General features: G+C 44.9%; 1 protein-coding gene across 1 annotated transcript; it reads right to left on the minus strand.

The window, feature by feature from the left end:
- Positions 1-6358: 6358 nt before the first annotated feature.
- GGCT (gamma-glutamylcyclotransferase) lies at positions 6359-15989 on the minus strand. The gene is made up of 4 exons (XM_061464368.1): positions 15807-15989; positions 12851-12996; positions 9699-9834; positions 6359-7750 (listed from the first exon to the last, which is right to left on the minus strand). Exons 1-4 carry the CDS (start codon positions 15945-15947, stop codon positions 7601-7603), a joined length of 573 nt encoding a protein of 190 aa, XP_061320352.1. The 5' UTR covers positions 15948-15989; the 3' UTR covers positions 6359-7600.
- Between the last annotated feature and the right edge of the window lie 1606 nt (positions 15990-17595).

The following is a 17595-nucleotide window of genomic DNA, read 5'->3' on the forward strand; positions in this document are numbered from 1 at the left end:
CTCTCCTTGTCTATAAATATGCTGTGTATGCTCTGGTTTTCCACACCAGATCTTGGGAGCTCTTTGTAGATGGCCATTTATTCCCATTTTTTTTACAAGGCATAAAGAAATAGGAATTGGGATCAGACTGCATTCTATTGCATTACTAAACTTGTTTTGTTTTAATTGCAGTTAATACATCAGGCATGAAGTTATATTGTAATTATAAGTCAACAATAAGTTAATTTAGGTATGAACCTTGCACATACAATTTCCCATGCAAAAAGCAGGTTTTTGCAAGATCACAACTGAATCACCTCCACACAGACTGTGAGAATTTGCATGATGAACACAAATTACTGGCACCATCCAGTAACAGGTAAAATGTGCTGCTTTCACCAGGACAAGGGTTATTTGGAAGAAAGTTTAGTTCTGATCACTGTCATATTAACAAAAACAGAACACAAAGTTCTTGTTCAACAATTCTGTAAAGGTGCCAGCTCTGCTGCTACAAAATTCACAGTTTCCCAAGACATTTACAATGATGGCAAACTTTCCAAACACTCCCTGCGCTGCCCTGACAAGCTAGAACTGAGCCCTGCCAGCTCACAGATTCTTCTAGGTGACCTGCTGCTGGAACAAGCTCATTTCTATGGGGTTTTCATACCAGAAGCTGCAGCCTGCATCAGTTTAGCTTCCCCTGCTTGATGCTGGAGAAGGGCATAGGTTTTATACTCCTGCATTTTAGTGATACTGCCTATCTACACTTACAACAAACGTCAGGGCAAACCAGCTTAGTTCCTCTGATTTCAGGAGACCAATCAGTGCTAACTTATGGTTGCTAACCAGTACAGATGCAGATAACTGCATTAAGAGCTGAGCCTTCCAAAGGCTGAGACCATGCAAATTCCCAACTGGACTGTAGCCAGCTCCAAAACTGAAATACTCTCTAAACCAAAGGGAATGTAACCAAGTGATCTGACCTTCTTACCACATAAGTAAGTGACTGCATCTCCTCAGACAAATCAACCTTTCATAACACCATTCACATGACCCACCAGATGAAGTGGCTGATTTCTGAGTCACTGAGCTTCCTAGAAGTCACACTGGCACATCTCTTTGTTCGAGAAAGTTCATTCCATAAATTAACTCTATCATGAAGACCAAACAATGTTGAAAACATCATTTACATGAAAACATCTAAAGCTTTAGCAACCTTTTAGTTAAAGAGACGGTCACCTTAAAATACAGGCAACAGAAATCTTAATACATCTTAATACCCAACATTCCCCTGCTTGCTTTGGTTATCCTAGGACCACATTATCCTAATATATTTTCTTTCTTCCAGCTTTGTGAGAAGGACTGAGGAACACTGAGGAAACCGTAATAATGAACCAAAGTGCTGTTATGTGTACAAAGCAAATGAAGTATTTTCTTCACTCCTTCAGATCCACCTACAAAGAGGGTAAGAAAAGGAAAAAAAAAAAGAAATATAGGAAAAGGACAAGAACATGGAAAGATCAGAAGGTCCCAGAAATGCCTGCGGTGTAAGAGAGTGGAGATATAAAGCTGCAATCAAAAAGAATATAAAGTAAGGTTAGGCATCAGGGGAGAAAAGGGAAGAGAGCAAAAATGTCAGGCAGGGAAGTCAGAGCTGGCAATATAAATTCTGTGCATATGACGTACTCAGTGGTATTTTCAGTGGCAATATTGACTTTAAAGCAAAAAAAAATGCACGTCACTCAGTACTGGAGAAAACAGTAATTTTCATCAGTCTCTTAATAAGAAACAATGGAAATTTCCACCATCCGCAGACTAGGAAAATGCCACATCAGATGAGAGGCTGAACACCTTAAATGGTGCTGGAACAGAAAGACTTCCTGCCACATGTAGTTAAGAACAAGGCAGGTACATGCATGTTTGTAGTGAAGTGCATTAGCTCCATGAGGAAACTTCAGGTCCTGCTCAGATGAAAGTAAACACAAAAATTTCCTACAGTACCAATTCTTGGTGCAACAGCACCTAAAGTCCTGATCAGCATGAGAAATGAGCTTGTTCTATCAGAGTAACACACTGCCATACAATTCTGATGTATACGGTTCTGGTTTGCTAGGGCTTTTTTTTGTTGGTGTTTTTTTAAACATAAGGCCAACGTGTTGAATCATGAAGTCTCCAACTTACTTGCAAGTCCATCACGCCTCTTCCTGGGAAGAGCTGCACTTCCATCATGCATTAACATGAGTCTTTTCAATGCAGGATCCCCAAGGTTACAAAGTACTAAGTCTCTTGTTAAACAATCTGTTAGTTTTACAGTGCTGGGTTACACATCTGGTATGTTTAAAGGTAAATGCTTCTGCAGCTTTTAAACATGTGCTGAAAGCATCTCCTTGCTTATAGTGCATATGGCGTTCATTGCCTTATTTTGGGCACTCCAGATGCTGGATTCAATTTTAGTGCAATTCTTGTGACTGATGTGGCATCAGTCATTAGAAAGCTATTAGAAAAGACAGACATACATTGATGTGAGGCACCTCAGTTGACTGATAAGGTCTAAGAACATCCACCGTTTATGATTCTACGGTTTCTGGAACTGTTCCATTTCTGAAAGGGCTTATGAATGCAATCATTTTTCTGAAAGCCACCTTAAGGCTCTTACAATCCTTCATAAAACATCACAAACAAGACAGACAGAGACTACCAGGAATTAAAAAGAACCAGAGAACAGAGAGCTCACTCATCAGTTGTAAAGGCCAAGAAGAGAGAGAAGACACGGCCCTGGCCAAATGAAACCCAGTGGGGACTGAAGTGATGTGAGAAGCAACAGCAAGTGTGGCAAGAGATGCACAGCATAAGCCTGTATAACAGAGAAATACAAAGGAATACAAGGCAGCAAGATGGTGATAAGGCCAGGAATAAGGAGGGAAAAAGAGAAATCAAATTTGTCATAGTAAGAGGTACACTAAAGTATCAGTGCTCACAGTAAGGTTTTGTATAATGCATGTCAACAAGCTGCAGCGGTGCTGATGGCCTCTGCATGAAGGTACTAGCACTTTCATCTGGTGGTTCTTCTGACTTCTCTCTTCTCAGCATTGTGCAAGCATATGTACATTTATATCTTTCCTGGCATTGCCCTTCTCACATCCTCTTTTCACTAAGATCTCCTTGCTCTTCTCCTAACCAAAACTGCTGTCCTGTTCACCTTCCAGTGCAAGTCCTCTGCTATTTTATCACAACAAGGTCTTACCAAACGTAAATGCTGTAGATAAAGGGCTGAAGAATCTTAAAGAATAGCTAAAAGACATTTCCACTTTGGGGTAAACTGGGGAATTTACTCCTGATCGAGACAGTTGCTCCCAAAAAGAGTGAGTAGGATGAAGCAGTGAAGGCAATACAAGGAGCAAATTAATTCACCGTCTTTTGAAGCAGCTCGTTTAAGACCAAACTAGAATATTCCTGAAGAGCTGAAAACTCAGTGAATACCACTTCTTCTGTAGTCTTGCTATTCTGATAAAAACTGCTCCCCTAAATTGCCTGTGAAACAAAGTCCTAAGGCACATAACTGGTTAACCACAGCCAGCAGCTAGAACACCTTCAGGACTTCTACAGCACTTAACAGCCATCTCTAGCAAACAGCGAAGCACACACACAAACCCCAGTGCCAGCCCAGGGCTAGGGAGCCCCTGTTGGCATAGCCTTCCACCTGTAGTATTCAAAATGTAATGACTCTTTGAGAGGTGGCTGTATGAAAATAGTGCCCCATTTAAAATGAAACTCTGCTGTTTGTGTCTCCAACTCAGATTTGCTTCCCGAGGAAAGCTGGTTTACAGAGCCAGCCACCCCACTGCAGGTCAGTACAAGCAAGAGAACTGCAGACTTTGTCACGCTTTCTCATCAATAATGGTAAATTAGACTCAGGCCAACGTAAACTCAACGTTTTCTGTTTCTCCCAGTCATAGCAAGAAACTGATTCTCCACGTCTTATTTCATGTGTGCCACAGCAGCTGGCCTGTAACAAATGAATAAGGCAGAATAGATTTCCACACAGCAGCTCTCACTTTTAAAAGAACTTAGAACTATTTTACATAGTTCAAGAACAGTAAAAAACGTGTAGGAAGCAGGAGCAAAAGGTCTGTATGTCTTGATGAACAGTGATTCTATGTATTTCCCAGAGGTACTAAAAACCCAGCCTTTTTACAGCAGAAATGGTGCATTGGTAGAGCTTGTTCGGAGTCCCCATTTACAATCTCTGTCTAGCCATCATCATTGATGCTGTGTACGTCAATAAGTGCCCTGGGACCCATACATTACCATCACACTGCTCTATATCCATTACAATGCCTGTGATTTTTCGCTCTGGGGTCCCCAAGATCAGCATGTTTCAGCGATCCCCCCCTCTCTGACAATAGCATAAGCTTTTATAGCCATCCCTAGCTGCCTGAAGAGCCACAGATGTACATGAAAACAGAAGGAATTACCTCTGCCTCCACGCAGTAAAGTGACAAGGTTTTGCTTAAAAGGCACGGGCTCTTTACAAAAATACCCAAATCCCTCACAGTTTTGCTGCTGTATTTCCTAAAAGCCTAAAGAAACAGAACTTTGTATACAGTGTTGGGAAGAATTAGCAAGCCCCTGTCAAAAACATTCCGGATAACTCCATTCTGGTGGGAAAAGTTCAACAAATAAGGACCCACTACTAAAAAGTAAAGGAAAATTCCTTCAATGGGAGAAACCTCGGGGATTTTATTAAGAGATGGAGGAGGAAGGGAACAACTTACTGGTGAATCTAAAAGCTGGAACTGCTTTTCTACTATCATGTACTACCTTTACATTCAACCTGCAGCAACCTGAAGCTGCAACTGATGCACTCGCATCCTCACGGATGTCGGGCATCGCTCTGGTGGTCACCAACAGCCAACCTCATCAGCTACAGCCCCTCCACCTGCCCACCACCACCTTGACTTGTGCCTCGATATCCATCCACCCAGCAAAGCGGGGTCCCGAGGGGGAACTGCCCGGCTACCCTAGGGCAGACAGCGTTAACCGGCTTTTCCTTCGGGAAAGCTGCACCACGGGCCAGCATCTGGAACTGACGACTCATTATCAGCCTTGCTGGATCTCCCATGAAGGCGCTGTTTTCCTCACCGGGGACACGGCTGCGGGTCCCGGCCGCTCCTCACCCTCTGCCTGCCCCTCGGCAGCCTCCACCTCAGAGGCGGAAGGAGCCCCTGCTACGGAAACACCAAAAAGCCTCAAATTCAATTCGGGAGCGCGGCGAGTCCACCCACCCGCAGAGCCCGGCAGGAGCCGCAGCTCTTCTCCTTCCACCTCAGAAGGTAAGAGAGAAACTTTGCTTTACAGAACGCACAAACTTTGCCTTGCCCCTACAGCCTCTCCCGCCTCCCCTACCTCACGGCTCCTCCGCGCCGCCCGCCCCTCACGACATGGCGGCCACCCCCTCCCCACACAACCAGCCGCCCGTCGCGACCGGGGCGGGCAGCAGCCACACGACCCTCCTCCGGCCCTGGCCCTTCCCCTGCACTCACCGCGGCGGCCAAGAGACACAGGCAAGAGGAGGAGCCGGCCCATGGGTGCTTCCCCCCGGGGAGGAGCTCCCGCCCCAGCCGTGGTCTCTCCGCTGTGGCAGGGAGCGGCTCCTCCTCACGCAGGCATGGCCGAAGGCCTCTTCCCCTCACGGGCACCGGCTTTCCCTCCCCACACTGGCATGGCGAAGTCCTCCTCGGGGGCCTCCACCTGCCCTCAGGGGCCCTGTTTCCCTCAAGAGGAGGCACCTTCTGTCAACAGCCCCCATGGAGGCTGTCAGGAGATTGATTTCCACTTGCTTCTCGCAAGGGTAAAGCACCCATTTAAGAGTTCAAAAGCCCAACTGCGTGTGGTAAGGATAAAGCAGGATTGGTGCTGATCATAGAACCCCAGGTTGGAAGGGACCTCAAGGATCATCTGGTCCAGCCCTTCACAGCAAATATGACCTAAACTAAATACCAGCCTAATCTTCAAAGTATCCAGTGCTGGGGAGTCCAGCACTTCCTTGGGGCAGTTATTCCAATGGCTGATGAATCATCTTCCTCTTTTGTACAGTCAGAATCCCTCTAGGAGGGATTTTTGCCCATTACCACTCATCTTGTGACTCCTTGTAAAAAAAAGGGATTCTGTTTCTGTTGCAGCGACCCTCTATATACCGTTTATTTAATACATTTATTTATATATGAAAAATAATACTTCAAATTAATGATCATGCCCTCCCTACTGAAATTACATCCATTAAAACACACAAATAACCAACAGAAGTTTCAGTTACCTTTCCATGTAACTTGCATGTGCAACACTGGTACTCTTGAAGCACGCACTGAACAGCGAGAGGTTTGGTAACTGCAGCTTTATTTACTCAGACTAGACACTGCCAGCACTCAAAGTACTGTGTTTTGCTGCAGACACAGTGCCCAACTTTGAAAACACACATAACAGTTTATGCAGAGAAGACATTACTTTGTCATTTGTTTATCAAAGCAGTCACACAGTGACACTGGTTATCTCTTACATCCCTCTGTACATTAAGAGAACAACCACAAAACACTGTACAGAAGATAAGCCAAAGTTCAGTTGTTTGACATCTTTCTGGGTGTCAGTTTTGCCTTGCTCCCCACAGGTTAACTCCAGGGGTTGCCAAGTGCCATGAAGGTAAGTCCTCTAAACCTTGCAAAAGCTTCCAGTGTTGCAGAAGACTGTCAACGCTGATGGTGGGGAAGAGGCCAGGTCTGTTCATCTGGGGTTTAACAGACAAGCAAAACCATGGCACGAATGCACTAGCAGTCACAGGGGACTTCCTGATTTCACTGGAAGTGAGAGCAAGGCTTAGATAGCACCAGGCCAGTCAAAAAGGTCTTTTAAAAAACCCTCAGAATTATCTAACTAAAATGAATTCTTTAAAATTTGTTGGTTATACCTAACCTATTACTGTGCATAGAAAGTAGACAGCCATTAGACTTTGGATGAGATCCTTTGCCAAATGCCGTCTTCAGGGCTGGGTTGCCTTTTGGACTAACACTTACAAACATGGAAATAGTTTAAAAACACCATTACTTTTCTATGTTAACTATATAAACAGAAACAGGAAGTCCATAGCTTTAGGTAGCTTGGCCTTTAAACCATCAAGAGAAGCAGCAGAGGAAAGAGTTTAGTCTCGGTTTGGAGTCTGAGTCTACTTTGCATCTAACAAATCTTTGAAAGTCTTGACACTAGTGTACACAGTACTGAAGAACAAAGGGCCTGATCCTGCAGCCCTTACTCCTCAGAAGGCAACGAATATACTCATCAAGATGGCCTTTTTCTTTTAGAAAGGCCAGTAAATGGGACATGAAGCACAGATTTGTGTGCAGCACAGCATGACAATTACAGAATGTCTACATCTGCAGCAACTTCAGCAGGTACTCAAGCTATACAAAGCAAAGAAGTTACCAATGTCAGTGTGTGTCACCAGACTGCAAATTGTGTCTGATGCAGATGCAGAGCAAACTCATCTTTCCTGAATAAATCAACTGCTGATCAGCAGAGTGATGAGAGATATCTAAATGAAGGTGAATGGCCAAGCAAGTGCAGAGGTATTCTATGCAGAGTCTTTTTCCTTTTCTTTAATAGCAGCTTCAATTTTTTCCATGATTGGCACTGGCCCTGCATAGTTATTAGTTTCAATAGCTTCTAGTTTCTTCTGATAGTCAGTTGGCAAGCCATTCTGTTTTGCACCCATACAGATAACCTATAATCAAAGGAAATAAAAAGAGAAAGCCTTCAATAATAGCGTTAGGAACAACAAACTCCTCCAAACTTACTTGTATGGGAAGAACTACTTAGGGTAACAAGAAAATTAATCCCAAATAATGCCATTTGTACCTAAAGATAGCCAAAGGCTTCTGGAAGACCACTGAAGACCTTAGTAACAGCAACAAAATGTTGCTGAAAAGGCTGGTAACTACACTAAGACAAACCCCTAAGATTCTGAAATCTCAGTACTTACACAAGTAGTCCACAATCTCACTGTTGTACTCTACAATCTATAATTATACAAGACTGTACAATTAGGCTGTTAATTCAGTTATTCCATTCTTTCGAGTGAGAATAAGATATACTTTCTATGCCTTTAGCCAGCCTTAATATCTCTTCTGAGTGAGAAGCAGTGTGTATTAGGGAAGTTGTTTTTTCAAACTCTGCTGTTCAAACCACAGCAGTGAGTACCTAGATAGGTTGCAGCAGTAACAGAAACTTGGTTTAATGAAAAAGCACAGATTCCTTAGGGTTTGTTATCATAGCTTTCCTTCTACATACAAGATAAACCTAAGCATTGGTGCTAGAGAAAAGGGTCAGTGAGAGGAAAAGAGGAAGCTGTAGGAACCCACACTTGAAAGAGACCAGCAAGTTCCCAATGAATAGATATACACACAGGTTTTAATAGCTAACACTATTGTAAATATTCTTTCATGCATTCAACATCCAGGAAATTCAAGGATGAGTTGTCTAGAAAGGATGACCTTTGCCACAGAAAATGCACATCAGTAGACAGGTGCTGATCACTGTGTGTTGATGCTGTCACCTGTACTAAATTTTTAGCCCCCTTGAGCAAATAAAACCTTGGGGCATGGGGGAAGAGGAGGACTAAAAACTGACCCTGACAACAGCAGGAGGGAGTGTTTAGCTAGATAAAGTTGCCATTATTGGAGGTCTGCTCTTACAGCATACTAGTGAGAGCTGACACACAGCAGCAGACTATTGAAATTCCCTGAAAAGCCCTAAAGATCTGTCCTGACATGAAGTGGATTGGCAGGGAGGAGGTCTGTGAAGTAGCAGAGCCTGCTTTCTAAGCAAGTTTTCTCTTCAAGAGTCCTGCAGCAGGTGGTGTCTGCTATGCTCCTGGAGGCTGATTCACAAGAGTGAGTTCTTCAGTTAAGAGGAAGCGGCACACTTGGGATTTAATAAGCTCAAGCTTTGCTTTTGGTAGAAGAAGTCAACACGTTACAGTGATGTCTATCTATAGTTGCTAATAGCTGCAGAATTCCAGACATGCTGTCATTCCACCTGAGGCTAGGCCCACATCAGATCCCACAAGCTAAGCAGGTCAGGCCTGCTGCGTGACTGGATCATGTGTCTCTATAGAGCCAGTGTGTTTCAGAAGTGCTGAAACACTTCTGCCTCACCAGCCATCAAGTGGGAAGCCTGCAGTGCTCTGCAGTGTTGCTGGAAGTCCTGTGATATACTGATGATGCCTCTTTTAAAAGAAGGCAGATGGACTTCTGTATTAAATGATAGTGAGATAGATACTTCACAAGACAATCTGTGCCCTTGAGACTATAAACCAGGTGCTGTATTCTCCCCACAGAAGCTTCCCTCTGTCTTTTTAGTGCAGTGCATTAATTTTTCAAAAGGAGAATTGCTGCATATCAACAAACAGCATCTTTCAGAAATCCCTGTGTCAGTCATAACTAATTCACAAGTTAAATAGAGTCTTCATGCAAGACATAACTAAAGCAAAGAGTAAAACTGTTTTAGCAGGCCTTTAAGAGCTAGCAATCCTCTCTGAGCATTGCTCAAGGATGAAGTTATACCTTTATTTACAGTGGATGGAAGGCATGACTAACATTTATTAAATAGGACAGAAGTGTTGCATTATATATTTATTAGTTCTTCCAAAGTTACAGTGATGCAATACCTACCTTTTTATACTGAGGAGAAGGGGGACCACAGACATAGTCCTGCATCTGGTAGCTCCGACAGGTCAGTACCTCTCCTGCTTGAGTCTGGACATTGACTTCTATTGGGACATAAATGCCAGCTTCAACTCCCTCTTGCCTGTAAAGGGCATATATTCCTTTCATGCCAAGTAACAGGTATATCTTTCAAACAAACTGTGCAATTAAACATTTGCATTTATTATAACAGAATTCAAGGCAGGACGCTGGTCTGCACTGTTAACAGACTTAAAGAAAAGCAAATAAAGCAAAACATCTTCCAGTACTTTCTGTGCAGACTTGTTTCATAGCCAAAAATATTTCTAAAGCAGCAACAATAGCAGTAGCATTCACTTATATAATTTTATCCCTGTAAGAAAGATGACTTGCAAAGGTAGAGAATACTCCTTGTGCAAATCTGGTAGTCTACAAGGGAAACACAACCAAGAGTATCAGAATTAATGAGCCAGGCACATACCAGTCATTACCTTCTGCTCAGACAATGAAACAATTGCAGAGTTTTATCTTGCCCATTGTGTCACATTTCAGTAAGGGGAAACTCATACAACTCTTGTGATGCACATTCCAAAGAACAATCCAAGACACCTTTTAGTTGGTGTCAGACTTACAGTACAGCAACAAAGAGTCAGATCAGGGCAAACCCCATTTTGTTATTTTTTCATTAGCAAAACCATGCTGTCTTAAGAAAACAAAACCAAACTCAAAACCAAGACTACTTTAACCATTTACCATTTAGCCACCTTATGCGAGTGATAATATGGGTTTTAATGCTGCTCATCAAAATATCATTTTGACAACTTTTCATTTCAAGTTAACACACACAACACAGGCCATCTTATGCAAGTAATTAGGTTAAGCGCAAGTAGATACTGGAAGCTAACTACAGATTCAAAGTCTACAAAGACTGCAAAGTCAGTCAGTTGGGTGTGAAGAGCAAGAAAAACAGTACAGTGAAGGAACATTCACAGAAGAGATCGACTGCTATGATATATAAGGAAAAGTCATGATTTAGCCTGTAACCGCTGTGTGAAATAGAGGACAAAAAAACCCAACAAAATAAATCTGACCATAAGACAGCACCAAAACGCATTTGAAGCCAAAGACTTCGGCCATCTAAGCAAAAGATTCCTCTCCCATATTTCTTTTCTGTATATTACATGGTTTTACTAGTAATTCACCTAACTACATGCAGCATCAATTACACATTCCTTCCTCTGCTTCTGGATAAGAAGGACAGACCTCTTTATCCAGACTGGGGAGGAAGAAAAAGGAAGGAAGGAAACAGTGATTTTTTTATTTTTTTTTCTTGATCCGTGGAGATTTCAGGAAATAACTTGAAGAACTTACAAATATATCTGCTTGTGCACAGCCAGAGAATCCCACGACCCTCAGCAGGGACACATGCAAACTCATTTGAGTTGATTAGAGCAGTCCTTAGAAGAACACTATCAACTAATGCTTTAAAAGCCAAGAACACATCCTATTTCCTTCCATTTCCAGTTCACCTTTGTGACATCAATGAGGCAGCTGGAAAAAAAAAGCATTCTTTAATGCTAGTGTCCATCCTGCAGTTTCTGGTGACGTTACAGCACTCAAGTCTCTAGCGTCTTAGCCAGCATTAAAGTTTATGTCCTGTCAAAGAAATGCCAGGGACCTGCAATTCTACAGTATTTAAACAAAACTTCTAGAAATGAAAATACAGAACAACGTCCCCATAAATTGGGGAAACATAGTGCTACTATCAAAGCAGATGCTACCAGACAGGCTTTTTACACTGGTGAAAGTTTATGCTTTAGGAAAGCATGGTAGATGGGGAAATTTAAGTAAAGGTCAGCAGAAACAGGGGCAGGAGGTAAGTGCTAGTGTATGCAGCATAGGGGGAACTCAGGAGATCATAAAGCAGGGATATGTGATGCTCTCTCTAACCATAAGCATACCAAGTAGATGCCCTCCTGCTTAGGACTAACACTCCTAACCAGGACATGAGACTGCTGAGACTTCCCATTCCCATGGTGTGCTAACAGAACTTGGGCAACAGTTTCTGTTGTGTTTCAGGTTCTCTGTAGGCAATCAAAAGCAAGTTTGAACTTTCAAGTTCCATGGCCAAGGTTATAAGGACATGTCTACACAGCATGGTACAGCCATAACCAAAACTGCAACACTACCACAGGCAGGAGAACTGTATTAATGTAGTGCTTTCAGTGCCCTGCTTTCTTAGCCTCACAAGCCCAGATTTTTACTGGATTTAACTGATGGTGATGAACGGCTCTGAACAAACTATCCTTGTACACCTGAAGCACTGTGCTGGGCAGGCGCATCCCAAAAGCTGCAATAAGCACATGACACCAGCTAAAATTTTGGAGATTAAGTTCTAAATCCTGCCTTAAATGCTGCAAGAAATTATGCTACACACCTGGATTTGTTTGCCCATGTGGTCCTCTAGACTTCAGCCTGGGACCAACTTGCTCAGGTTGCCTAAAACTTGTTTTAATTATCAGGCACAGGCAGAACATTCTCCACCATGCACTGCAGTGGTGAAGGCAGCCTCTCCCATTCAATGGGAGAAACAGCTCCCTGCTTGGTTATACCTCGAGTTCACAAAAGTTTGACTCCTTAGAAGACATGTAAAATAAACTCCTCAAAAGGTCCCACTGCCTTTATTAAAGATCCCCTTCTCTTCTGCAAAGCCTTATCCTCAGCCCTTCCTTTTCACTACATCTGGAGACTACAGATATCTAGAGATAGAAATTGATATCAGTCTCAAAGGAAACTCTCCCTAAAGCAATGGGAGAAGTGCTACACCACAAATAAAAGAGTTAAGAGTCATTATGGGACATTGTAAGGTCAGGGGTTAAAAAAAGGAGCCTGACCAATGTATCGGCTCCAAATCAAGGTCCACATCTTATGAAAATACCCCTGTGTTGAAAACAAAGCCATTTTATCCCCAGTTGTATTAGAAGTCAATACACATACTATGAAGTGAAATTCAGATACTAAAGTCCAAAGCACCTTTTTGATCCCCACACCAACGCTTCCACACAGCTCTTCACCAAAAATTAACTACCACTTTTCAACTGCTCTCTAAAGTAGAAGACAGCAAAAGTTAAGTCACCTACTTATCCAGTGAACTTAAATTGCTAGTGTTCATTTTCCACACTATTCCCCATACTTCGTCTCCAGGGCTCTGAACAATGGTAGCTGTACCTCCATGCCAGACAGAACTCGTCCTGCCTTGATGATGGCCAAACTCGAGCTTAAAATCCTGCAAATGAAACCAATGCAGAGAATCAATTTCCACTTAAGGCAAGGGCTGTTGGCTAATCTTGACATGAATGGGGCAGCTAAAGGAGAATCCGTGAGTAGTCAGTTGAACCCACAGAAGGAGGAATGGACAGGTGGGATCTGATCCAGCTCCCATCTCACAAGGGGCTACAGTCAGCTACTTTTTCACCTCCCCATAAGAAAGAGCAGCCTTAGGACAAAGGGGAGAGAGATCTGGCAGAGAGCACTGCTGATAAAAGTCTTGGTCTGCTGAGACCTGGATCAATGCAAACCTCTCAGTAGTCTGGCCTAAATATGAGCTAACGAGAAGAAAGCAGAGGTAGCCCTTTATCAGGAGCAGCACACACACCCCACTGTGCAGTAAACACAGTACCGCTGAAGTCAGCTTGACTTTTGTCCAAGTTGGCAGTGACAGGATTGCCGCTGTTCTTCCCGTTAGGCAATCTGAAGGGCCCTCAGCTGAGGTGTGCCATGGAGAAAGGAACGGACTACTGCCTTCTTCTCATTCCTCAGAAGGCATGCTCACCCAGTGCCCACCCCTGTGCAGCTTTTGGTGCAGTTACAAGACTTAAATGCTACCACGCAGGGTCCAGGAAAAGAGTGAGGGTAAAGAAGCCCACAAGACGGTGAACTTTGGATCTTGTCTTCATGCACCATCCTGTGCATTTTCCAGTGTTTTGGGCCATCACTCCACTGAAATGTTCCTGGGTATTTCTATATGATGGTGCAGTGAGCTTATTCTGCATTCCTTGAATAAGGAATAAGCTCACCTCCTTGAGTGAGCTTATTCTGCAATTCTACAGTATTTAAACACCTGAAGTTGAAACATTCTTTTAGAAATGGAGTATCTCCTTCTTACAAGTAATATCACGTATTACTGTAGAGACAAAAGAGAGTAACAGGTTCTTGCATTTTACCAGAGTAATTTCCCATCTGGCTCCGTACACTACCTTTCCTCTCCTACTTGTTAGCCAGTTTGTGGATCCTTCCCTAGCAGTAGAAAAGGGAAAGCAAAAGAAACCCCACACCAACAACTTTTACAGAAGACTTCCTGCTTAACCACAATGACAACAAAAATAAATCCCAAACCTTCACAACCCCACAGCTTTATTTCTCATATTCACCCTCTTTAAGCTAGAAGTTTAGTTTGAAGTACATGTTTGTACATATTAATATTTGCTTTCTGAGACATGTTGCTTTCATGTAATATACCCTAAGAGATATAGGAAAGAAGTTTGCAGAAGTTGAGCAGTTGGAGGCTCACACACAGAACAGCACTGATAAGCAACCATTTTTGTTTTATCCTTTCAGTGATGTTTTCCTGGCCTGACCCACACTGAATACCTGCAAGGGGGTGTATAAACCATCGGGTAACATCCCAAAAAGGGCGAGAGAGACTGCACAGGAATAGAGCGGTTAGCTCTGGAACCAGAAGCAGGAAACCTGATGTTATGCTGTGTGGCAACTGCAGCAAGCACTGCAGGGCAGAGGGAACAAACACATTACATACTTTCTTGGGTCAAGAGCCTGGTCTTTGGCCCTTCTTCTACGTACCAGTATAATACCCTTTCTGTGCATGTTATGCATCCCATTCCTTACAGCTTTTGGCTGAAGATTAACAAAGCTTCAGGAAGTAAAACCAGAGGGAAGTTAATTTAATACTATAGTTCAGCAGCGAAAATATTCTGTTTACAGGTTGGTTTTCCTTTTTTAAGCCAACATGGTCCTACCATAGGGCAATTAATAGAAATCAGCTCCAACCTTTGCACACTTTCTCACTCCCAAACCTCAGTGGCTTTCCAGCTCGAAGCAAGGGAGCAAAGTCACCCGGTGTTAACAGGGAGCATGGCAATCAGAGGCTGGCCAAAAAAAGAAAGTGCCTGGCTGTCCTGCAGTGTGACAAACATGTCACCTGGAAATCCACCCAAAACCCAAAAGGAAAGCTGAAGCATAGGGCTTTCTTTTATTCCAAGGTAAGCACACTATTGCTGCTGCTTTCCTCCTCACCTTCCACAGCTGATCCTGCAAGGTGCTGGGCTCTCAACACGTTCAGTTCCTCAGTGGTACCTCTACGCACCTCACACTTCATAGGAACATGCCTCAGTTGCCCGGTTGATAGTTCCAAGAGACACCAAGTACCTGACTACAGGGAGGTTATTAACGACAAGCTTTTGGAACTTCTTCACGCACTCTCACATAGATCATTTCCTACCAGTTACCCCAAGAGAACCTTCAAGTCATCCTTAAGTGGCATCAGTCGATGCTCTGCTTCCCCAAGGATCCTTCCAGTTGTACAAAGCTCTACATCAACTTAACGACCATAAGCTCGTATTTCCAAGTCTCCTAAAGCCAAGCTGAAGTACTACCACTTAATAACCCCAGCCAGGGGGAGAACAGCCAGGGCATAGGAAGGAGCCAGCTACTGAGGACAGCTTGCATCCCACTCCACACACGGCACGGGAAAGGCTTCTCACTTGTACCCAGTGTGGCAGAGGGGAAGGAGGACTCCCGGTTTAAAAGTGAAGCAGCATCCTTTTAGAACTGCCAGAAACCCAGCTACCACCTGCAACTCAACGTGCTCAGGCTCAGAGGTCTCTACACGCCGGGTCGCGGCTGGCACCACGACAGACATGCCTAAACGCAGGGAGATACCCCCAGAGGCAGGACTAACGCCACCACTTGCAGCCCCGGCAGCCCAGTGACCTCCCCCGTCCCCGGCGGGAGGGATCGGCTGTCCCGCAGCACCGGCCCCCCCCCGCAGCAGAGCCAGGCCGCGCTCCCCGCACACACCTGCAGGCGTGCCAGGCCGTACAGCGCCGCCGAGGGGTTGCTCAGCAGCAGCCGCTCCCGCAGCAAGTTGCTGCCGTACGCGTAGTACAGGAAGCAGCAGCGGCCGCCGTTCCCCTGCTCGGTACCGGTACCCGACTCCATCGCTGCGCTGCCAGCCGGGCCCCCCCGCGCTGCCGCTTTAAGCCCCCCCTTCGCGCCGCTCGCCATTGGCGGGTCACCGGCGTGCCACGCCCCCATCGCCGCTACCGTAGTCACGTGAGAGCGATCAGCGGGACGGCGGTGGCGGTAGTTGTGGGGTGCGGCGTGTGCGCTCCCCGCGGGCAGTGATGGAGAGCAAGGCGCGTTCCCGTCGTCCTGGGGACTCCTTAGAGCAGCTTCCAGTGCCTAAAGGGGTTACAGGAAACCTGGAGAGGGGCTTGGGACAAGGGCCTGCAGGGACAGGACAAGGGGAATGGCTTGAACCTGCCAGAGGGGAGACTGAGATTGGACAGCCGGAAGAAATACTTCACTGTGAGGGTGCCCAGAGAAGCTGTGGCTGCCCCATCCCTGGCAGTGTTCAAGGGCAGGTTGGACACAGGGGCTTGGAGCAACCTGCTCCAGTGGAAGGTGTCTCTACCCGTGGCAGGGGTTGGAACAGAAGAGCTTTAAGGTCCCTTCCAAACCAAACCCATCTATAATCTAGACAGAGGAGAGAAGCATGCTGCCCTGGGTCCCTGCAGCCTCGGCACCACACCGTGTGCAGTCAGTGTTTCCAAGTGCATTAGCCATGACAGCAGGTGGGAGCTGCTTCCTGGGGGGGGGGGGGGGGGGGGTACCACTCTCAGCAAGCAGAGCCCATAGCCTGTTATACTGAACTGGGGAGGGTTACAGCCCCCCTGCTAAAGTCATATCATAGAATAGTTGGGGTTGGAAAGGACCTTAAGACCATCCAGTTCCAACCCCCTGCCATGGGCAGGGACACCTCACACTAAACCATCTCACCCAAGGCTCTGTCCAACTTGGCTTTGAACACCGCCAGGGATGGAGCATTCACAACTTCCCTGGGCAACCCATTTCAGTGCCTCACCACCTTTACAGTAAAGAATTTCCTCCTTATATCCAATCTAAACTTCCCCTGTTTAAGTTTGAACCCCTTACCCCTTGTCCTATCACTACAGTCCCTAATGAAGAGTCCCTCCCCAGTATCCCTATAGCCCCCCTTCAGATACTGGAAGGCTGCTCTGAGGTCTCCATGCAGTCTTCTCTTCTTCAGGCTGAACAGCCCCAACTTTCTCAGCCTGTCTTCATACAGGAGGTGCTCCAGCCACTGATCATCCTCGTGGCCCTCCTCTGCACTTGTTCCAACAGTTCCATGTCGTTTTTACACTGAGGACACCAGAACTGCACATAATACTCCAAGTGAGGTCTCACAAATCAAGCCAGTGCATTTCACTTGTGAGTATCCTGTCTGCCTCTGAGAGAAATTGAACAGTGATGAATTGTAAATACATTCCCTGAGAAGTAAAACAATGGACCTTGTCTCGGCTGGGAGCGCTCAGAGCAGAGTAAGCTGGTAATATGCATGAGTAAAAGGTGAGAAGATGCAGGCTGGCAGGACTGCAGACCTGTGCACAGAGGCAGTTCCAACCCTGATGTAGGCAATGCTCAAATGAGACGGGAGGAAGCTTTATTGCAGCTACCCCTAAGCATAAGCTGTTGCAGCAATATAAACATACATGTATAATACAGCAAAACTGCCACAGAAGGCAGTAATTAACAACAGCATAACAATTAATGGAGAGGCGCCATT

The sequence above is a fragment of the Pezoporus flaviventris genome, unplaced genomic scaffold (assembly GCF_033815535.1).
Source record: "Pezoporus flaviventris isolate CSIRO_AGI_PZ_B2104156 unplaced genomic scaffold, CSIRO_AGI_Pfla_v1 ptg000037l, whole genome shotgun sequence".
Lineage (NCBI taxonomy): Eukaryota > Metazoa > Chordata > Aves > Psittaciformes > Psittacidae > Pezoporus > Pezoporus flaviventris.

Coding starts and splice junctions, on each gene's coding strand:
- GGCT (XM_061464368.1), bottom strand. CDS start 15,947: ATGGAGTCGGGTACCGGTACCGAGCAGGGGAACGGCGGCCGCTGCTGC. Junction 9,835..12,850: donor AATTTAAGTTCACTGGATAA/GTAGGTGACTTA, acceptor TGCCCTTTACAG/GCAAGAGGGAGTTGAAGCTG. Junction 7,751..9,698: donor CTTCTCCTCAGTATAAAAAG/GTAGGTATTGCA, acceptor CTTTGATTATAG/GTTATCTGTATGGGTGCAAA.